This window comes from Dermacentor albipictus, chromosome 7 (genome assembly GCF_038994185.2).
Source record: "Dermacentor albipictus isolate Rhodes 1998 colony chromosome 7, USDA_Dalb.pri_finalv2, whole genome shotgun sequence".
Classification (NCBI taxonomy): domain Eukaryota; kingdom Metazoa; phylum Arthropoda; class Arachnida; order Ixodida; family Ixodidae; genus Dermacentor; species Dermacentor albipictus.
The window spans coordinates 69,530,805-69,554,066 of record NC_091827.1 but is presented as its reverse complement, the minus strand read 5'-3'; the positions used below and the strand labels follow the sequence as shown (position 1 = coordinate 69,554,066).

The window sequence follows — 23,262 nt, the reverse complement described above, 5'->3', positions numbered from 1 at the left end:
CGCTCATAAACAGATGTATACTTTCTTCTCCGGTATTAATCAGTAAAATAGAAGTGTCTTGCCTGAGTGAAATGACTGTGATCATACTGTGTTTTTCAGTGATGTGCGGTCAGTCATCCCAGGCTTGGATGATATCCCTGGCAACATGGTCGTTTGGTAGGTTTCTCTCCTATACCAATTTATGTTTCGTCAAGCTCTTTCTCTGGTGTGTGCGTTTCTCCTTTTAAAACTCACTTGTCCTCTCTCTCGCTCTCTTTTTTTTTTCTTTTTTTTGCATCACACAGCGTCCGCTTCAGGGATCCCAAGTACGCCGACGACTTTGTGTTCCCAGCCAAGCGCCTTCCTGGAGCAACGTAAGTGGCCACCACTTCTGCTTTTTCCGCGATTGCATTTGGGTGGTTGAAGACAATTGGCAGCTTTGCAAGCCTCCTATAAAGCGGCTATAAGCTTAGTTTCTTACAGTTACCTACAGGGAGAATTGGCAGGGAGAATTGTGCTGTTGTATGCATGAAAATGTGGGATGGAGGGGCTTTGGAACAGCATCTTTCTTGTAAAGCCGGGGCTCCTTTAAGGTGCATCTGGAGAACAGCATTCCATCTGGCACCATGGTTGACTAACCACTAAAATAACAAGTAAAATGCTGTTTTTTGTTTGTTTAATATTATGAAAGAACACCTTTTGTTAAAGCGTAAGAGCTCATGCTCGATTGTGCAGTTATATTAAACTGAACTGTCCCGGTCGGCTGCTAAATTTGAAGCCGAGTTGAGAACACTGTGGGTTGGTTTCTTTCATCTGTTTTTCTTTTCTTCGTTTACTTCTTTGGCTATTTGCGAGTAAACATTAATACAAGATGCATTGCGGGGGAACCGAGACTTTTTATAAAGACCTTATTCCAAGAAAGGTTTACACGTAAGCCCTCACTATGTTTTAGGCCGAGCCACACTTGAGACAAGCCAAACTGCTCATATATTGATGCTCTCGTAAAGCTTGCATAAACAGAGGTGCCAGATTTGGCTCCAGGCAATATTTTGAGAATCATTGTGGCATTAAATGCAAACATTGAGTCAATCTAGACTGATAGATTGCCCTTCCACGAAACCTCAATGTGCTTATTTTGCGCCAGGAATTGACTTAGTATCAGCAACTGAAAACATTCCACAGTCCTGCAACCCAAATGACCCATAACATGTCGCAAGCAAAATCAAAAAGCCTTTTTTTTTTATGGTTTTAAGTGGCTCATACCCCCAATGGTCTGGAAAACGCGGCATGCAGTACAAAACGTCATGCGAGCTCACCTTACGCAGACGCGCTCGTGCCACTGCTCTCGTATTCGTTGTTGTCTTCCACAGCTGGCTCTGATGCCATCATGCCAAAAGTGAAGGCAGTGTTAATTAAGACGGAGTTAATCCGGGCACTTGAACCCCTTACTTTCGGTAGGAGTTGAAGTTCCTCACGCTTATGTGGAAGTTGAACCCACAATGTTTGGTGTTAAGGTGAAGTTAATTAATGGTCTGTTAATTGCTATAGAGTGAATTAAGGCACTCGAACCCACAACCTTTGGCATAAGAAAACAAACAATGCATTCGAATCAGAATGTCAGATAATTTAATGAATGTCTCTTTAGTGCACAGGCTTTCACCTTCACCCTCTTTAGTGTACGCTAAAGTGACTGTCAAGTTTCTTTCTCTTTCCTCTTTTTTTTCTTTTTCTTTCTTTACTGACAAGCACATGGAAGCCAACTGATAATGAATGAAAGCATAGAGGAAATCAGCTCCATTCACAGCCATAGAGGCCGAGGGTGTCTACATAAGTGGCATTGGCTGATGCTACCAGAGCTTCATCAATGAAAATACACAGATATTAAGTAAGGGGGACGGGGGCACTGCTGCCGCTGCAGCTCAACTGGTGGGACGTTACATGCTTCATGCGGAAGTTGCAAACTTGGCTCCCATTGGCCACAAGTTGTCTTTTCTTCCACTTTCATTTCCTTTTTTCCCTATCATTTCCACATCGCAAGTAAAAAACACAGTTCATTTCTCCTGTGCCTTCTTTGGCTTCGTTCTCTGTTGACTCAGTATGGTCCCCAGAGTCCACGCTCAGTCAGGCACTGTTTCCTGTTTTGAGAGGGCGCCACTCTCCTTAAGGAGCACCAACAACATGTTAAGAAAGCAGCACCAGTGAGTTCATTGGTTGGAAAGTTCGATAAAGTTAACCGCATTTGCTTTCATGTTAGAATGCAACGTAATTAACTTGTTTTATTATCAGTGGCCGAGTCTGATTTACCAATTACAAACGGAAGATGCATCCTCAAAGTGTGAGGTGAAATGCATTGCTGTGCCAGTTAACATTTTGCCAGACTTGCATGACTTTTCTTTAGTGTAGACTAAAGAAACTTATTCAGCTGCATATCAGTGTGAAAATAGGCACTGTATGTGGAAAGCCTATTCAATTTCTTTGAGCTAGCGCAGCTTCCTTAGAAAGTTAAGTGGTGTAGTTGCTGGTTAATTCATTCCCACCTACTGCAATAGCCTAACCTGACCTTAACGCTTGTACACAGGGTCATATATTTTGAGCCTCCTCCGAAGAACGGAGGGCGTAGAACGCAAGTAATAAGCTCTCTGCTCTTCTTTCACAACCCAGTGGGAGCCCTTTTTGACTGAGTATCGTGTTTGTGCATCCTTTTTATTTTGAAAAAACAGAGAACCACAGCGTGTGCTTAAACCAGGAGACCTCTCTCAAGAGGAAAGCCGCAACTGGCGTCCACAAATTGGCATGGCTCCAAGGCGACACATAGCATCTCTGGGCAACTCTGGACACCGCATGATTGGGTGAGTTGGGGATTGTGGGCATGTTAAAGTGCTTAATAGGGAGCTTTAGTTTTTGCGGACCGGAAGTTGGGTACTGCTGGGCCTACAAAAGAATACAAAAAGGTATTCAAAGAGCGCAAACAGGGTGTGGGGCTTTGGGTGCGCAAAGATGCTAGGGTGCACTATTTTAAAACTCCCCATGGAGGTTTTTTTTTTTGGCTACTGATGAGTGTGGTCATCACTGGAATTTGTACCAGTTTAGGTACGATGACATGTACAGTGGTCATGGTGCCATGTCTCTGGAAATCTGTGGGAATCTCAGCACACTTTTGATCATTTCCTTTAGTACGGAAAGGATTAAAGAGTGTCTTACCAGATTTGCGCATTGCAAACAGATTAGCACGGTATGGAGATCATAAGCTCACGATTGTGTCTATGAACTATCTCACTGTTGTACGTTGCGAATTAGCAGCACCTGCAATCTCAAAAGCTTGCACGTCCTTCTTGCGGGAGCCATAATCCTCGCCACTATGATAACATCACACGCATGGTGCTGGCACCACACAAGTAGCCTGCAACAGCACAGAACTGGGGTGGCATTTTTACATGAATATGACACATGGCGCATCGCATCGTGATTCTAGTGCATCACATTCATATAAATGGGGGTGATGCACTCAGAAGAGGGCAGTTCAAGATAGGGAGGGTAGTTCAAGACGGGGAGGGTAGTTGAAGAGGGGGAGGGTAATTCAAGACGGGGAGGGTAGTTCAAGACGGGGAGGGTAGTTCAAGACGGGGAGGGTAGTTCAAGACAGGGAGGGTAGTTCAAGAGGGGGAGGGTAGTTCAAGATGGGGTAAGCCATCTTGTGCGGTGCGTATAAACACTGCCATATCACATAGAAGGAGAGCTACAGCTTTGCTGTGCGCTTGCCTGTCGTAACGCAAATCACTGGAAACGAGCTCCAACTTGTTTCGTGCAAAGAGGAATGCGCCAAATGTAAACGCTGTCACTTAGTAATTACTGTGATGCGTGGAAAAATGTGACACACTGCTGTCGCATTCATGTAAACACGGCTTGGGGGGTTCCCGTGTGATGCTAAGTTCGCAAAACTGTGTTTGGAAATGAACCACGCAGCAAGGAAAGTTTGGAGAAAATGAAAACGGAGAGTGGACCCTTCACTCCCATATGGAAGAAGCAAGAGAGGACGGTTGCTTTCGGACCCAGGTCGCGATAACTAAAGAGAGCCTTTGTGAGTGAGAGGGTTGCTTAGCTTCTCGCATTGTGTCCATCGTGGTCCCTCAAAATTTTGTCTATTTAGGCTGCTATTACAGCCTATAGAATATGACCAAAATTCCTGGCAGGGTGTGGTGATGGCAGGGTGTTGGCCTTTAAGGCAACAGAGCTCTAGCACCCATGTTATAGTTTACAAGAGATGAATTCAGCCATAAGGCAGTACTGGAATTGGGCAGTAGTCCAATTCCAGTACCTGCAGAGGCAATTGCCACTGAACCGTATTTGTGAGAATTGTGGTCTGATTGTCTGATGTAAGCGGACTCTGGGTGCTAGCTCAGTTGATATGGTGTTGCGCTGCTGAGCTCGAGGTTGCAAATTTAGTCCCAGCCCTAGCAGCTGCATTTTGATAGGCGAAAAACGAAGAAAGGCTCGTGTGGTACATAGATTTAGGTGCACTTAAAAGAACCCCGGGTGGGCAGAATCAATCCTGAATTGCTCAGAATGGCATGTTTCATAATGAGATTGTGTTTTTGCCACATAAAACCCTGTAACTCATTACAGCTGAAGTGGCATAGCATATTGCCGATGTTGGCTCTCCCCATGCTGGCAGTTGCTTAAATGGCTGTTTTTGCGTTAAGCTTATGAAACTTCTCTGTTCCTCTGTCTCTGTCTCCGGTACGGGGCAACGCAGGGGAGAAATTTGTTTGTGGGAGTTAAACGGGACGAGTGGAAAGAATGTCTATACGCGACAATAAAGCTGCCTCCTGAAATCACGGGTTTGCGACTCTTCAAATATTTCTATCTTTGCTATTAATAAATCAGTTCAAAAAATGTTTCTGGTAGAACACTCCCTAACGGGCTCATAACTTCCAGCATGTAATCGAAATTTGCTATGGGGCCTGATGCGGGGCCTTTTAGGGGAGTTTCACAGCTGTTTTCTTGAGGCGAAAACTAGCCTGGGGCACGCCAACCTTTGGCGGAAGCAACGACTAGCCGGAGGTCAGTGAGGAGGTCAGTTAGTTGGCTGTAGGTCAGCTAGGGGCTTTTACAGTTATGGCAGGGAGAGCTGACGGTGGTGTGCTGCAACACAGCCTGTGAGATAGCTGTCACTAACAGCAGCCTGCAAACAGATCCCTTGTACTTCGTAAGGGTGTGAGAACTCTCTTATACAGCTTCACTGTCTGTCACGTATCAGTTGGAACACACTGGCTTAGATTTGTGAAGGATTTTTTTATCCAGTGTATCCGTTGTTTAGGTGTTCTGCACAGAGATGCGAAGCTTAAGTGATTTCCTTTGCTGTGCAGGCATGCAGTGGCGTCTATGGGCCCTTACAGTCAAGTAGCGCCACCTGCATATCACAACCGGAATGACAGGCAGTCTTGGGGACAGGGTAAGCGCCTTCGCCATTCTCTTTTCCCACCCTTCTCGTTTGCAGGTGTCAGCTTGTGACCTTTCTCTCTCTGACAACTTACAGCTGCCTGCTTTCTTTGTGTGCAAAATATACGACGGTTCTCCAGAGGTGGCGGCTATCTGCAAAATTTTTCGCCGAAAATTAAAACATTCGCGCGTCTAGCGACATGTCGTGGCCTTTGTTTAGTTTTCTCCATTCAAAGGTCACTGTGACTCGGGTAAGTTTTTCGGTTAGGCATGACTCGGGATCGGGAACATTTTTGGAAAGCTGCTCTATATGACCAGACACTTTGCCATACCTGCCAACCCTCCCGATTCGCCCGGGAGACTCCCGATTTTTTACTGAACTTTCCGATTGTACTATCACTGGCTTATATCTCCCGAAATGGGGTCTCTATTCATGCAATAATGGTTTATGGAAACCGGCATCGTGGAATCTACAGCCACATTGTAATCGTCAGCATCACCAACAATGGCTGCTCTAGCACCATCGGTATCATCGACTAAGCAGCCGACTACGGTTCCTAGTAAGCCGACCGAAGCCAGAACCAATGTAGCTCTTGCATTTTATGCATGCCTTCCTCCATGGTGCATTGTTGCTGCTGCTTGTGTGTATGATTAGTGTTGGCTAGGCTGTGTGTGTGCGGTGCACCGTGTAAAGTTAGAATCCTCGTGTGCTTGATGCCATGGCGCTATCAAAGCCCAAGAAAAGGCATTTGCAGAAGTTTTTGCGATCTTATACTTCTGAATTTCCGTGCTTTTTGACATCAAGAAAAGGAGAACATGTTGCATTTTGTACAACGTGTGGATGTGACGTCAGCATGTCTCACGGTGGCAAAGGCGACTTGAAACAGCATGTTTCCACGGTGAAGCATCAAAGCTATGTTCGCATTACTGAGCAGCAAGACAACATAGTGAACTTTCTCCTGAACAACTGCAACGACAGTGTCATACGAGTGCCTGTTTACGGGGTTCCTTGTCGAACACAACCTACCCTTTAGTGTCAGCAACCACATCGGGTCTCTTCTACGGAAAATATTTCCGAAATGCGACGAGGCGAAGCGGTATGGATGTGGACGCAACTCTGAAGAATGCGGAGGTGGCCAACCCGAAATTTATTTCATAGGCATTGCTCTCGAGTCTGCGTTTCTTGCTCAGGAGGCTGAGTTTGCCACACTACAGGCGTACAGTCTTCCAGAGGGCATTCTGAATGAAGAAAGGTGGGATGTGCAGTGGCCTATGGTTGGAAGAATGAAAAACACTGATGGTGAACATGTTTCACTGAGTTGCTAAGGTGATGGTGGATTTACCCGTGATACCACATAGCTACGCAGAGCGTGAGAGTGTTTTTAGCACGGCGCGAGAAACTAGGACTGAATTCCGCTCACCGATGTGGGACAACCCTCCAACACCTGCTGCTAGTGAAGGGCCTTCTGTCTGGACCACATTTTGAGCGAAGCCACTCCGACAAATTTTGGAAAGTCAGCAAAGTCTGCTACTGCAAGGTCCCTGCAAAAGGAGAACACTGCCTGAAAGTTTGAACGAACCCCCCCCCCTCGTTGGCGCAAATAAAAAGCCTCCTGATTTTTGATCTCGCCAGGTTGGCAGGTATGCCTTGGATGGCAGTGTTCACAGGTAAGTCACTGTGCAGGTCCAGGTGGTTACTGTTCATTGTCATAAGCGAAATGGGCAAGCCCCACTGTAGACGATTTTATACAGTGCACTGTCATATTGCTTATGCAGTGGCACCATTTTTTAGTTGTTTGATTAGACCGCCATGCTGGCTAGGGCTCAGTGTTTTATGCTAGCTATACACTCAGCAGCAGTTGCTGGTGGCTGTTTTCGGGCTGGCATGGTCTGCTTACGTGTGACGTCTACGCTAGAAAAGGTTCTGTGAGACGGTCTCAAGTTATTGAACTCAACATGGCTGGAATTTCTGCTGCTGGTGAGGTGGCCACTGCACTCAATGCCAGACGTGCATGCATGTTCTAGCCTATAATCGACCTTGGAGCGCGGTTGCATAGTATTTATAGGTATTTGTTAAACGAGTGTGTGTGCTCTTATTGCAACATTCGCCCCTGTAGTTCACCTAGGCTGTGGTTTAGCAGCAATGAGTAGTTCAAGAAACATGCAAGACTGTAACAGTTGGGTGCTGTTCTGCTGTTTACTTCGACAAGTGGTTGAACTGTTATGTCCAGATACATTGTGCAACTTGTTTCTATGTTAGATGCAGTTTTTTCGCTTGAATGAAATAGTTTGGATTGATAACATCATGCGGCACAAGCCACAGGGCGATGAAAACAGATTTTTATGCTCAGTTTTGTTCAGCTCGTCCTCTCCGATTCACCCATGCATTCTATAGAAATAGCGTTCCTCACAAAAGCTCATCACTGTTTCTTTATTTATTTTTTTATGCTATGCCCATTTGACATTACTGCTTTGCAGGGCAAAAAGGTAGGTGCTAAAGCACAAAGCCCATGCATCATATGGTTTTACCAGCTGCTGTGATCACCATGCTTGAGCCACGCCATTGACTTCATAGGCAGCCCAACTTGACACAGCATAGTAAATGTGAAATTTCTGATAATTTTACTGCTGGCTGATGCAAGTGTTCTCATAATTGGCACTTAGAGGTTTCAGGGTGGCATTGAGTGGGCCATGCATGGGCACTAATGTTAAAGATCTCGTGCCAAGTGCCAAGCGATCCCGTTCAAGTTTTTTTCCAATTCAGGCCAGTAATCTGCAGACACCGCTGCCTTTCGTCGAATGCAAACCCAATCAGCCAAAGTAGTTCACAACCCCACGGCGTCACTGATTATACATGTTGCATGTTTGCACTGCCAAAAGCTGATGCTTTTTGTTACTGCAGTCAAAGACTACACAGTAGTTCCCTGACATCCTTGTATGAGCTGACTTCACCTCTTTCACAGAATGAGCTAAAACGTCTCCAAATCCTTCCGCACAATATGATGGCAACGTATTCAAGCAGCGCTACCGCTGGCTCACGCAAGCCAAAAAGGAGGAAATGCTTGACCTGTTCTGGTTGCCAGACCTTTCCTCCTTGCCCGATGAAACACTAATTGTGTTGAAGCTGTGCTGTACCCGCTGTTGTAGCTGTTGGGCCTGCAGTTATGCTGCTTAAAATTGGATTGCAGGTCGGATCACCAGCTGCAGCAGCCGCATTTCTATGGGGACACAGACAAAAAAAAAAAAAAAAATTGGCAGATTTCGCACGCTTGTGGGCATCGGTTATAACTTAAAGGTGAACCTTTTTTCCCTTCCATACCATGCTCACTCCTGTGTAGCTCAACACTCCACACTCAGTGCATGCTCTGGTCCCGTTTTGCTCACTTCTGCTCACGCAAATATTGCATGTGGGTCTCCAAGCCTTCTTTGGAAGTCTTTTGATGTTCAAAGGATGGAAGAGGGGTAATTGCTTCGAGCAGGTTTACACAGAAAAGTTACTGAAGTTTGTGCAATCAGCAACAGCTAAGTGACCGAAAACATCGCTGTGATCTAGAAGTAGGGTTACTTATCAGTATTTTATATTTCAAGTTTGATGTTGCTTGCATACTGCATCTAAAGGTAAATCTTAGTTATTAAAGTGCGTATGCAACCATAAGAAGGGATGTGCTCAGGGTGAGCTCTAAAAATGTGCGTGCCAAGAGTCATTTGCATGATAGTGTATATGTAGATTGCAGTCTAACGCAAACCTGTTTTATAGAGGCTGGGGCCCCAAATGCACTGTTTGCTGGGCTTGTATTGTTCACTGTGGTAATAAAGCAAAAAGTCAGTTTCACCTGACATGCGAAGCATTGATTGCAGCAGCAAATCCGCCTTCATGGCGCAACGGCGCATACGCCCTGCCCTAGCGGATTAGTCGCAAAACATTTTGAAAGTTTGCACCATTATCAGGCCGTGCGTGGCCGCATGGCCTGATAACGGGGCAAAGTCCCCCCAAAATAAGTTCACACAGACGTGCAGTGTAGTAAGGACTCATGCCATGTACCACTTGGAACTCCACTGTTATATAGCTATATGTCGATGCAGTGCTGAAAACATGCTGGCTTCAACTCCTCTACAAAAAGGAAAGCGGTCGGCTTCATCGGGACTGCGCCGTGAACCTCGTAATTTCTGCCTTGCATTGATGGCTAGCAGATTTATCGATAAGCCCCTGCACTACACTTGGGCGACACACTTTAAAAACATCATGTTGCTGATGAAGCCTTCTTGCAGCGTCGGTCCTCTCTTGCTGGCGGCAGCAGCGCGTGCCTGACTTCAGATACTCGTTTAAGGCGCGGTATCACTGGGTCCATACAAGACCAACCAGACGCTGACACCAACTATTCAGCACAGTGTGTCACTGGGACCGTTTTATGCTAATCGGCCGACAAGACGCGCCCAATGGGCGCGAGTTGTCTTAGTGCAACAGGCTTTCTTGTTGATGGCACCGACAAAATCAGCGTGCTGACCATGATCGCTTCACCGAACACCACATGATTGGCTGTCAAACCGACAACGCGATAGCCGCAGTGCCTTGAGTCAAAACATGCCTTCGAAGTTGAAATTCCGAAGCTCCAGTCCTCAAGCCGTGCACATGAACTTGAAGTTTGAGCCAATGTTGATCCTGTTTAGCGAAGGTTGTGTTAGGCCTGGCCCCGTTTAATTTGTGCACCAGCTACTGACGGACCTGAACTTAAGAATAAGCAGTTACGACGAAGGAAACTGCTCTTTTAGTTCAGTTGTGGCAATATAGCGATTGGATATCAATTACTGCTCACTTCGCACGGCTGTTCCCGAAGGCTGCTGGTCGCATTCGCTAGACGGTTGGGTCTGTACGTGTTGTTATGGTGACACACGTCTTAATTCCAGAAAACTGTTTACCTCTGCGTTAAAAGGGAAAGAAGAGACAGTGCATTTGGTACTGCAGCACAAACTCGCTCAGTTACCAATGGTGTCAGCGATGGTATCCGCATTTTCGCGAGAGAACTACATGACCTATAAGTGAGCGCTTATTCCGAGCACAGCTTTCTCTAATAATACTTTATGCCACATGGAAACTAATTATGATGAAGTTAAAGAAAAGCGAGAATCAGTAATAAAATCGCATAATATATGTCTGGATAACAGTTGCTGCTATCTGATGGGTCGCTCATACTGACAGGCCTCAGGGTGGAACAATGTGGCTCATATGCGCAGATATGTATGTTTTGCTACGTTTTGACATTTTTCCATATCAGTGAAGCGTCGTTTCCACAATATCTGAAGCCAACAACAATCTGTGGCTGCAGATGTCGATGTAAACAAATGCACCGCTTCTGCAAGTATGACGTGGAAGGCTGCTTTCAGACTTCTTGAACTTGCGAAATGTGTAATTACCATGTAAAAGGAATACAAAAAGTGAAGTACAAGAGCAGACGTGAGCAACAACAAACTCGAAGGAAGCCGCATCAGCAGACGGAACTCAGCGTACCTTTATCGGCCACACTGGTAGTACAACTGCGCACTCGGACCTGATCACCCAGTAGTCAATGAATGCTACATGATTTCCATGAACCACATGCTGCCCCAGAGGAAACATTAATAATTAATCGCGATTCATGAAACTCGCAACCAAGGCACACTCAACATGGACGCAGGTGCACAAATCAACCGGCAAAAGCCCCTGCACTCTTCCAAAACTTACCCACTGGCGTGCAGCAGAGGGCAGCACAGGAACTACAAAAAGGCGGATTGTTACACAGCTATACGAAGTAATGTCAGTTTTATAAGCTGCATAAACTGCAGGAAACATTTGCTTACTAACTAAATTAACACTACTTCATGTGCGCATAGGCAAGCACGAACACATCTCATTCTATGACCGCGGACACTCGCTGTGGCAACGCTGGCTGATGAAGAACGGCAGCAGCGGCGAGCGAATTCCCCTTCTGCTGCCTCGCTTCTACGCGAACTACGCGCGCGAGAACGCAGCGCACACAAAGCCATCGGCTATCTCCGGTCCACTAGCCTTCGAACCCAGCGCAGATTGCCTCCAAGATAGGAAGCGCGCGGCCGCGCTCAGCGGACGCAGCTGGAATAGAGATGTGCACTAGCCTGCCCCTCCTCCCTGCCCTCCTCCCAGCGTGCGCATATCTCCCTGCACCGCCCTTTCGAGCGCGAGAAGACATTGCCGCATCAAGCCTCCATGCTTCTCGGGTCACCCTCGCAAGTTTCCGCCCGCGCCTACAGCATACGGCTCGCAACCGTCATGTTATCGCACTTGGACTTTATACAGAACATCACGGCGACGCCGATGGGAATTCTCCTTTTTTCCGTGTAATTTCTATCGCAACGAGAAAAAACAATGTATATTGTGGGCTGATGGTTAGAGAGCATCGGACTGCCGCTGTTCTGAGGTACCGAGGTTTGATTCCGTCATCGGGCGCGTAATTCGCTTTTTCTTTACAAGTGCGAGCTATTGTGCAAGACAGCAGCAGCACGCAGCAGCCACGCACATTGAAGTCCCCGGGAGGCTTCGCAAAAAGTGCTTCGCTTTGAAACGTTTCGCGTATCGCTTGCGACTCCTGCTTGGCGTGTAGATACCACGGCCGCCTCGGGTTGCCGCGACGAGCCCTCTCGCCGTAGGAAGCACTCGTAGTCCGACGGAGTCACGCGCTTGTGTATTCTCTCCCCATCTCGCCGTCCAGACGCTCGGACAATCGAGTGTACCTGATTGGTCGGTCTAGGCGTGACGAGGCGAGCAGTGGCGTAGCAACAGGGGTGGGGGGGGGGGGGGGGGGGGCGTGGGCCCCGGGTGCAAGGGGACAGTCGGGGGGGGGGGGGGTGTCATATACGTCTGAAGACACCCGGAACTTATCCTCGCCTTCCTCGACTACAGCCAGGGGGGGGGGGGGGGGGCAGAAAACAGAAAACCTATGACAGAAAACCTATGGGCCCCGGGTGCCAGAAGACCGAGCTACGCCACTGGAGGCGAGCCAGCCCGAATGCCCACGTCTGACTAGAATAGGAATGCATTGGTGCAGGAGAACGAGACGGTTTGAGGTGTGGCAACGACAACAAAGCGAGCAGAGGTGAAATGAAAACGGCGGCGGTATTTATAGGCACGACGGCAACTCGCGTCACCCCCGTGCTTCAAAAACTAAAGTAATCCGCCATTGTTTATGTAACGATATAGTTCCCAGGTCAGCGAACTTTCATATTTCCGTTTCGATATAGGCGCGCGCTTAAAAAAACAGCACTTCGGCGGCACATACGGCGCTGCTGAGCCGTTGAGGTGACTTCTGATCCACTTTGTTGTTTCAAAGTGGAAGCGGGAAGCTACAGAGGCATGATTTTTTTTTTTTTTTAGAAAATCGAGCTTTTGTTGACATAGATGACGTCTGCAAAAACGCTAATGTAGAGTTTTACAGTCCATAGCATCTGTACACGCACGTTTATCTTAGGAGCGTATATGTAATGTCGTTGATTACCCCGTGAACTTGCACTTTTGGAACACTGCTATTTCGAGATTACAAACCGTGCGAAGGTCAGTTTACCGCAGTTACGTCAAGTATACTTGTTAACGAATTTTGTCTGCAGATGGAAGTGCGTGTGCTTCTAATGGCCAAGGGAGGGAAAGTCCAAGAAGACAAAGCAGTCTGAAGTCTAGGCAACCTAGATACTTTTTTTTTTAAGGGTCCCTCAAGGTCTAATGCTTATATCGCTTCAACGCTATGAGCTGGCTCAGATACTCATATGGCCGTTATGTTGCTTTATTGCGTTTGGAACCACAGGTGATTGCACAATACGCTTGTCATGCCTCTATTGGCGCCATCGGTGGGTATCTTATCGGCCGACTTGCCTCATTGCCCAATTCGAACCCGCGAGGTCGTGGGTTCGAATTGTGGCCGTAGGGCGGATCGTAAAAGTGCGCGCGTGTACCGAGCCATTGGTCTCTAGGCTGAAAAAAAAATTAATAAATAATATCTGGGTCCCTCCGCGGCTGCGGCGTCTTTGTTGTTACGTTAAAAACTGCGCGTCAATCGATCTGTTTTGCACCTCCGACTGGATTTTCTCGGCGCGGTATTATTGCCGTCTCGTGCCTCACTCAGCTAGAGGACGCGAATGTTTCTTTCTTTTTCTTCTCTCTCTCTCTCCTCTCTCTCCCTCCCTCACGCTGCTTCACTCGGTGCTTATGTCGCCGGAGTGGTGGAGGGAGAGGGGGCAGGGGTGGTGTGGCGATGCCCTCAATCAGCGCCCGGTTTCAAGACGTGCTCGAGTCCGAGGGAAACTCGAGTTTGCAAGGCGAGCCCTCGCGCGCGCTAGCTGCGACGACCTCTCCGGGGCAACTTCGCCCTCCTCCTCCTGCTTCGCCACCCTGTACACGTGGGCAGCCTTTCGTTTCGCACTCCAAACGTTTGCCGTCAGTCTCCGGACCCCCTCCGCAAAGCTCTCCAGCGGCAGCTCCTCTTTCTGTCTTTCTTGTTTCTGCTTTTCTACCTACTTCGTCCGCGGGGGTCGGAAGATGTGGATGACTCTCCAGAAACGGGCTTTCTCTCGGCCGCCGAACCTCGCTTGGCTGAGGACTCCGGACTGGTTGGGCTTTGCTTCGGGATCCCCAGGAAACGGCGGTTACACAGAGGCTGGGGGAGAGAGGGAATCTGACGTGCCACGCTGTGCACCCACGCACGCACAGTCGCGCTCTCGTCGTCTCAGCCGCCCATTGCACGAGTGTTCTTCGCCCACCTCGTCGTCGTCGTCGCAGCAGCGGCGGGTGTATAGTTTCCTGCAGCCGTTCTCTCTCCGTGCTTATAGGTCCTCGCTCGCAGGTTTCGGTCGTCTCTCGAGCAAGCAAGGCAGGGATGGCAATGGCTGGTGGGAAAGAGTAAGAGGGAGAGAGAGAGAGGGTACGTCTGTACACCGTGCGTGTACGAGCGTGCGTTCGTTCGTCAAAAAAGAACTTGTCCACATTGTGACCGAGTGGCGCGTGGTCCTTCTAGGTTGACAACATTGGGAGCTATGGGCCCTCTCCATCCCCACCCTCTCTCCCCTCTAGCACGCTTTACGCCGAGAGCTTGAAAATCACTCGAGTTTGGTGGCGGCGGTGGCGATGATGATGATGACGCCGACGTCGTCTACGCTCATGGTCGTCGACGACGTCCTTGTACGCGGAGTGGCGGTGGTGGCGATGGTTTGGTGGTGCTGCTGCTCCTTCTTCCGCCGTCCTCTTGTGGCTCCTCGCTCTCTCGTTTCGCTTTTCTTGTCTCTTTTTTTTTTATGTATCCGTCGGTCCTCTTCGGCGTTCGTTGGTTCTCGTTTTTTTGCGCGCGCGCCTCTTGTTCTTCGTCGAGGATCCTTATTCCGGTCCTGCGTTACTCGGCTTTGGGTTTATTTTTCCGCCCCCCCCTTATTTCATTGCCGCGTCTCGTTCCGTCGTCGATGGGGCCGCGCCTCTTCTGCCTTATAAAATGACGTCGTCGCCCCCCGGGCTCGTTTTCGGGCTCGGTGGACGGACGGTCGTCGGTCGGTTCTCTTCGCGGCTGCGCGGAAAGACCTGCCAGTTTCCGGGGGAAGAAAAAGAAACAAGGCTTGCTCGCTGTGCTTAGCCGCGTACTCCGCCGTCGCCTTCGTCGTGTGTTATATGCGGGCTCGGGCGTGCACCCTCGGAGTTGGTTCTGTGAACGTACCTCGTGTAACCGCGCCACCGCCGTGATGTGTCCGTGCGCGAGTCGTTTCCTCATCCCGGCAGCCTTGTAGGTATGTATAGGGCATCTGCAGACATGGGTGTGCGTGTCCGTGTGCGAGATTGTGTGCCTCTCCGACAAACCGTTGCGACGCCTCCAGTGCGCTGCTGGTGCGTATATCTCCGTGTGTGACACTGACCTGTTCTCTCGCACATTGGCCGTTGCGATTGATCCGTGTGGGAGAGACCTGCACAACTGCTGGCCGTTGGCCTTTCTTTAAAAAGGCCTTGTGTCCTTGAGGTATACGTCCTTCTCTTTATCATTGTTTCCATGGCGACAAGGCTTGCGTGATCACGTGCGCATTGCGCGTATGACTGTGACCGTGTACACGCTTTGGTATATATATATATACACGCATGAGTTTTGCGTCCAAATCCGGGCCTCCGCAAGTGTGAGCAGTCTATACTGACGCTAGAGACTTCACAATTTGAAGCGTTACGCCGCAAAACATTTGAGCCGTTACCGTTGCCTTGCCGCCTTAAACTATATTATATGCATAAGCATTGTGTGCCATCACTTCACATCACGCTCTCGCCCAGTTTCGTGTCGCTGGTGCATGGCGGCAAAGTTGGAGCGGTGTGTGAGGCTTTGTTGAAGTAACTTGCCGTTTCCAGTTCTGCCCCGTGCATTTCGGAAGGCGTAGTAGACAAGAGGAGCTCCGTGCGGCACGTCGTATCACACTGACACTTACCTCCCCGTATTGAGAAATGCATCTCAACTTGACGCTCGTGCGTGGCTTGATCTAGATGACTGACGCCTGTCGGGAACGCGCGAAAGGAAATGCAGTGAGCGTATATTGTGGGCACGTTCACGCCACTCGTCGTTCTGGTCAAGTCAAGCACCAGATCTAAATGACTTAACAATAGCAAGCCCGTACTCAAGTAGACAATGGGCTTCAAGTTAAGGTGCATTTCTGAATACGGGGATGGAGGAGGGGGGGGGGGGGATTAAAACGCGGCGTTACAGCGTTTTTTTCACCGACTCGAATATGTCTTGGCGTTAGACGCCGCTATCCAAGAATTATTTATCGGCGTTCTTAACGTGCCAGTTGGTAGTAACAACCGACTTGAAAAAGCAGTTATGTCCATGGGCTGTCATGAAGTTCTAGGAGGCTTCACTGCTCTGCACGGAGTTTGTGTGACGGTATTATAGCTTAGAAAAAGTGAATTGGGCGGGGATGGGCGTCGCGTTTGATAATGATGATGATTCTCATCCATGATGCTTACCCACTAAGGAGGATGTACGAATCCGGCGGCAGGAGGTGGTGCAAGATAAACACTTAACCTAATACGAAAAACTGGGAATACAAAAGGAAAGACCGGGAAATAAATATAGTGCGCGAGTAACCAGTCCGAATAACATGAAATCAAAATTATGAAAGTCATTCATTAGGATAGTTCAAACGCCACATTAATAAAAAATAAAGTGTTGTAGCACTGATTTCAGTGAAGTGAATAATGAACGGAGAACAGTAAAGGTACAAAATAAATTTGCATGGTAATTGTTTTGCTTCACTTGTAAAGAAGTCTAATGCAGCGCAAGACAAGCATTACTGTGGCTATAATCTATACAATGTTGACGTCCCAAATGATCGTGCTACAGGAGTCGGGAATAATTTATTCGTAGTCCAATCTTGTAACGTGGAGCTTCGACTAACAGATTTCCCTGGCTCGAATGCCGCCAGTTATCGGGAGCTGCACCGTCTCAATTTCCTCTTGGCACTTTAAGCGGAACTATTTTGTCGTCGTCGTCGTCGTCGTCGTCGTCGTCGTCGTCGTCGTTGTTGTTGTTGTTGTTGTTGTTGTTGTTGTTGTTGTTGTTGTTGTTGTGAGTTTGTTCAATGCCCTCTCTTGATAGCTCGTACCCATTATGGGGGGATTCGTCGATATTCGGGTGGAATTAGAAGGCGTTTGGTATATGTATTAACTAGAAAAAAAATAAGCTGGAATATTCGTGGAGGAATACAAGGAAGGCAAAACAAAAATGTACTATAGAAGTTTACGTAGAAAATCGCCTTGAAGCAATTATAAATTTTTCAGCGGCTGAGCAAGCAGCCTTGTGACTGTGTCCAAGACCTCTTGGAGAAAGAATTCCAGGGCTTGAAAAGTTCACTCCAGTTTGTGTAAATGCTATAATTTTTTCCCTCTTGGATGTGCGAAGCGGTGACAGAATAAGAATCAACGGCGTTTGTTGATCGTATACGTCATGGCGAGGTGTGTGCGATATTAAATTCTATTGACCCAGCTGAGAACGCTACGTTTTGAAGGCGATCAATAGGGGAATTTGTTGTTTTTCCTCATTTTTATTCATTCTAATTTATTTTTTAACTGTTATTGTGGTTGCTGTATTGTCTGGTGAAATCTGGTGAAATTTCCGTCGCGGACTGGTGATGATAATGAATCCTCAACAAATGGCACAAACCCACTACAGGGGATAGGCCACGAATCGGGTGGTAATATGATTGAATGAATAAAAGAATTTGGTTAATAAATAACTAACACAAAAAGTAAAATAAATATATAATCCAAGATGAAAAATAAACTGTGAATACATGAGTAAAACTAGTGATCAATACTATAGTAAACCTTGCGTTGATAGGAATACTAAATTATTTAAAAAAGAAACATATACTTAAACTTGGGCAAGCTAAATTTTTGAACAACAATACTAGAAGGATTTAAACTGTGTATTCGTGCTTTTATATTTTTTGAATTTCGTAGATTGAAGTAGAAGTAAATCAATTGTGGAAACTAAGAACTATTAACAAGGCATTCTTTTTGTGCCACATAGAAAATTATAAATGGCTAGGCATATGTTCCTGTTGCTGTATCCCAATACTGTTGCTCCAAGGGAGAGAATAGTAGTGCTGTTTAAAGGTAATCTTAAATTTAGAAGTGGGATTTCTAGACATAGTTTTCGGTGAACAGAAAATCGCCGACAAGATAATAAAAAATGATCTATAGATTCGGGTTCATTGCAGAGGTCGCATGGTGTCGCAGCCGTTTTTTTTTTCCCCTTCTTCTTCTTTCAAGTCTGATAACGCTTGGCGCGCTGTATTGAAGCAGGTTTTCCATACGTAGACAATAATTCGTGTACTGCCCGTTCCAAATATTTACAAAAAAATCTTGCCTTTGAATGGTTGCATTAGTTGTCTCGATATACGCAATTGAGTGAGCTGGCATTCGCAGCGCAAGGATGAGTTAAAAAAGTAAGGCACATATACTGAGAGTGAATTATGTGCGCTGTCTTCCAACCACTAATTCCTACTTGGGCGAAAAATTGAATATGCATGCACGGTACGAAAAAAAAAAAAGAGACATGGCAAGAATGAGAGCAATTCTACATTAACTATTTTGGTAATGACTTGCCCTTGTCGATCGCTTGCCCGCGCTTTCCCCGAAACCCGCCAAGGTATTCAAATTTTAAAGTAAATGTCATCGCAGTAAATTGTCGCTTGCTATCTTCGTGGTGCTCCTAAGGCAACGTGGTCCATGCCGTGTGCCAAACACAAAGTTAAAAGGAACGAATTTTAAATGGCGACGAAATGACCGATAGCATAACATTTATATAATAGTACACAGTGGATATAGCGCTGAGACATACGTAAACACGAGAAGCAGTCAGATTATCGTACTTGGTTTTTGAGCGAGCGTGCTCGTTTTTATATATATTTGTATTTAATTAGTACATGCACGCCTTATATGCCCCGGCTCGGATTTGAGTTTGCTGTTTTCGTTACGCATGCTTTTAAGAAGCACCAGCTGTGCCTCTTTGCCGCCATGACTTCCTGCAAGAGCTCATATGACGCGCAGTGGACGTCTGTCTGTCTTCTGCAGGCAGACGACCCCGAGGGATGCAAGATTTCCTTGTTTTTTATTCCCCCCCCCCCCCTCCCCCGATAAGTACGTATATAGTGTTTACGCAAGAATCGGCGCAAAATAATGTGGTGATACGTCGAGTCGGTGATCGAAAAGTGTCATATAAAATTTGGTGCACGTTTAGATTATTATTTATTTTTAAGGAGCAAAGTGTACAAGATCAGCACTCTGAGCGTCGTTTCCGCCGCGCAAGGAATTGTGGGAAGCCAGGGAGAAGGACACAATGTGTATTCATGCCACTCATGCGCAGCACGCAAACTAACGCAATAATTGCTGACTATGGGCGTCCGCCATCGAGATGATGATGCCCAAGAAAAGCAGAAGCAGCTCGTCATAAAAAAAAAAAAGTCAACCGAGCTCTCGCAAAATTCGAACAACATGACAGCTCCACGGCGGCAAACAGATTCGGGGGATTCGGAATGAATGTGTGCACGAAGGCCACGACAGTGTGCTTGCGACGCGAGTTGTATGTGCCGATATATAGAGAAATTCTGAAAGCTGACAGATGGCGTGCTTGGTTGATGGAGGTGTTGAACCGGCAGGCGGCGCTGCGATGGGAGAAAGAAAAGCGAAAAAAAAAAAAAGGCTACTGGTGTTACCCATATACACTTTAAAGTGAGAGAAATCGCTAGTCTACTGAATTGCAATTTATTTTTGTTTTAGCATACCCTGAGGGTCATTGCGGCATTAAAGAAGGGGAGTCGTTTCAAGCAAAACAGGTAAATTCAACAACCTTGAGTTAATAAAGCAAAACAGTATATATACAAAAGCAAATAAGTGGCACCTAGATATACATAGTGAGCTATATGGCGTCCGTGAGTACAGGTTGAACAATGTCAATAAAGAAGTTTCTAGTTATACAGTGTTAGCTATGACGTTCTTGAATATTTGGTGATCTGCGATGATGACCGTCGAGGCGGGAAGGAGATTCCACTCATTGGAATTGCGCGGTACAAATGACTGCAAGAAAGCGTTGGTTCTACACGTTTTTTTAAGAGACGTGTATAGGACGTCCGTGTGACGTGAATGCATGCAGTAACCTCTTTTCTCGCTTTTCTTTCCTTTCGTTTCTTTTTTAAGCTCGCCCGACTAGCCACGCATAGTATTGCTCGAATAATTGAAGTCCTGTTCGCTGTCATTGCGCTGTGGAGTATACCTGGTCTTAAAGCGTCATCTGGATACGGGATATCTGGCGCCTTCACCTCTGTGCTAATTCTGTGATGATGATGAGGCGACAGATCACTTCTCATCATGATGCCGTTTCCCATCGCTGAGCGAAAAAAAATATTTTACAAGGACGAGTTCACTGTATATTGGACTGAACCTTGTATACCATTCCGGACATTCTTTCTTTATAGGAGCCTCCTCTCTCTCTCTAGGACACTGTCACAGTGATGTCTGCGCAGTTGTTGAAAAGTTCATGTCTGAATCTGGATGATTGCCTCGATAAATTCCTAAAATCTTGCGTGTTATTTTACCCTGTTCTTGTTATCCTGTCGCAATTTCTCATTAGACTACACGCAAAGTTTTTCGAGCGGCCAGTCGCGCGGCAATTTTGCGTGCATTTGTGGGCTTCTTTCACGCTCGGAAAGACACTTTTATGTAGCACGTATTGAGCAAGAGAAAGCTATGTCTTGAGTTTTTCATGTCGCGCTACAATATTCTCATTGACTTTTTCGTATAATTATAATATTTGAAGATCTGATTAATTAAGGCTAATTATCTAATTAGACGGAACGAAAAAAATTGTCTGAGCACATCCAAGCGACGGCAAACAATACCTTAGTTCTGTTTACTTACGTGGCGTTTGCATATTTTTAAAGGGACACTAAAGGGAAACAATAAATCAGTTTAGACTAATAAAGCATTGTTTGAGAACCCTGCAGGCAGACATTTCAAAAAGATAGTTTGAATATTAGATGAGAAAATGAAGGTCCAAGTATCAGTATTTGAATTTCGCGCCGAAACGCTAGCGCCGCTGCGACAGCGTGACGTCAGGGATTCCAAAGTTTGTTTTCGCATTTGGGCCGCGTTGGCTGAATAAAGGTTCCCGAAACTTGCCGCGTTTAATACTTCGTTCTTTAGAACACAATGTAGTCAATGTGTACCGCTATATGTAATTAGTAGGCCCTAGAATATGCCATAAAAATCCAAGACGTCACAGCCCCGAGGTGCGGGAACTTAAATAGGCGTCGCCACCCGTATTTCGTTCTTGCGCTTTTTCTGGCTTACCAAACGTCTTATCGTTGTAAGAGTGGTGTTTTTGGTGTTGTAGAACGGTAATTCGCTGATGCAGAAGAAATAATTTGTCACTTTAGTGTCCCTTTAAACACTGGCTAAAGTCAGCTGGGACACCTCGTATAAAGTGAGACGTAACAAACGATCTTCATTTGAAGATTTGGCGAGTTCTGAATTGACGCATTCCTGTTGCTGTGTGAATCCGTGAGCCTTCATGGCGTCAAAATATTTTCTTCTAAACTACGCGCCGGTTATCGCCATAGGCAAATAAATAGGCGTGCACTTGTGTTAGACGGCTGGCCGAGCACTGATCAGGCGCCTATGCTTGCACTGCTAGTCACAGTTCGCCGCTCTAAATAATATTTGCCGAGTTACCGTTTAAAACTTGCTTACACGTATAGTATTAATCTTGCCTTCAGGGAACGCGCCGTTAAGTGTCAGTTTAAATGTTTCTTCACCCGTAGGGGATGCGATGGCAGCGCCGCCGCGTCTTCGTAGCGGTCACGCCCTGCAGCTTGCTGCGCCCTGCTTCGTTAATAAAAACGCGCCTCTCTTTGTGACCCCGGCAATATGGCCTTTGTGGAAAACCCGATCAGGCGAGATTAATCAATCGCCTTTGCGCTTTATCAACGTCTGTTTTTTTTTCCGCGTCCGTTATTCTCCCGACCATAATTTTTGTTTTTTCTTTCTTTTGTGAACCGCTCGCTTCCCTCTCCTTCGGTTCTCCGCCTTCTTGTTTTGTCCGCGAGGAGCGCGTGTGTTCTGTTCGGGGCCGGTTCTGGAGAGGCTCTTGACGGAGCTTCGTCTGGCGAGTGTGATGCTGGGTTCTGTTGTAGGGCAAGATGAGAAAAACAGAAAAAGGAGGAGAGGGAGGGGAAGGGGGCATGCGGGATATTGAAAAAGGAGCGCGCGCGCCCATTGGCCGGTCACTCTCGCCTCCGATTGGAGCGGACGGCCTCTCGGTGGAGAGGGGGACGCCGAACGCCGCAATTGCTGCGGCGCCTTCCGATTGGTCCGCTAGTCGGCGCGGGGACACGCCTCTATGCGGATATTTTATTCTTACTCGTCCGCTGTCTCTCTATCTCTCTCGCTTTCTGTCTCTTTCATCCCTCTTTGCGTGCTGGTGAAAGGGTGTTATTTGAAGTATTTCTTTGTCTGCAGTATTCTGCCGTGATATCGCGTTTTTTAAATTATTTTCTGCGTTATTAGGTTTTGCGTTTGTGTGGGGATGGTATGTATGGTTTCTCTTTGTGGAGACGCTTTGAGCAGTGCGATCGCTACAATGATTTGCTTATTTTCTTCTCTTTTTTTTCTTGTCCCCGTCGCTCTTCTAGTTTTGTGTATCTGTTTTTCGCGCCGGGTTATACATCGGAGTGATGAAGAACGCCGCCACGGTCGCCAGGCGTCGCTAACATATGCATTCGTGAAGCGACGACGCTGGCCTGACTTGTAAAAGCGCGAACTCGTCGTGTCGCGGGAGTGTTGATCAAGCTTACGGTTACAGGGTCTCGTCGCCGCAGACGCACGCAATCAAAGCGGCGCAGCCTCGGAACTTGTTCTGTACGCGGCTTTCCGTCGACGCTGTAGCGGGGTTGTGGTTTTGTCCATAACCGCCTAGGTACGGTTGATTAAAAATTCGAATGTTTACATGCCTCGCTTTATCTGTTCTAGCACTGGGTCGCCTGTCCGCCATAGTCGCTGGCAATATTGAAACAGTCCTATGCCTGTACATTACTTCCTCATCACGAGTCGGTTGGCTCTTCTTGGAGTTTCTGACTCTGTGGTCTCTTGGAATCAGGTCGACTTCTGCATTAGATAGCTATAAGCTGTGATAGTTATATCGTGCCTGGAGAGAGTGATTAGCTTTTGTACTCTGTGTTCACGTACAAAAGTTGCTATAGTTCCCGGTAAAAGTACTATAGTACAAAAGTACTGTACTTCACGGCAGGTTCGCGTGTAGGCACGGGTAG

General features: G+C 47.0%; 1 protein-coding gene across 2 annotated transcripts in view; it reads left to right on the top strand.

Moving 5' to 3' along the window:
• Rat1 (5'-3' exoribonuclease 2 Rat1) overlaps positions 1-23,262 on the top strand; it is a 119,226-nt gene that overhangs the window by 61,149 nt on the left and 34,815 nt on the right. The window contains exons 27-31 of one of the 2 annotated variants that reach the window (XR_011507436.1): positions 100-156; positions 285-353; positions 2,558-2,606; positions 2,700-2,828; positions 5,346-5,431. Coding sequence is in view for 1 of the 2 variants with exons in the window: in XM_070522364.1 (XP_070378465.1) it covers positions 100-156; positions 285-353; positions 2,700-2,828; positions 5,346-5,431 (341 nt within the window). In the remaining variant the exon portion in view is untranslated. Of the gene's footprint in view, positions 1-99; positions 157-284; positions 354-2,557; positions 2,607-2,699; positions 2,829-5,345; positions 5,432-23,262 lie in introns of those variants that run through there. The other variant, XM_070522364.1, reaches the window with a different exon arrangement.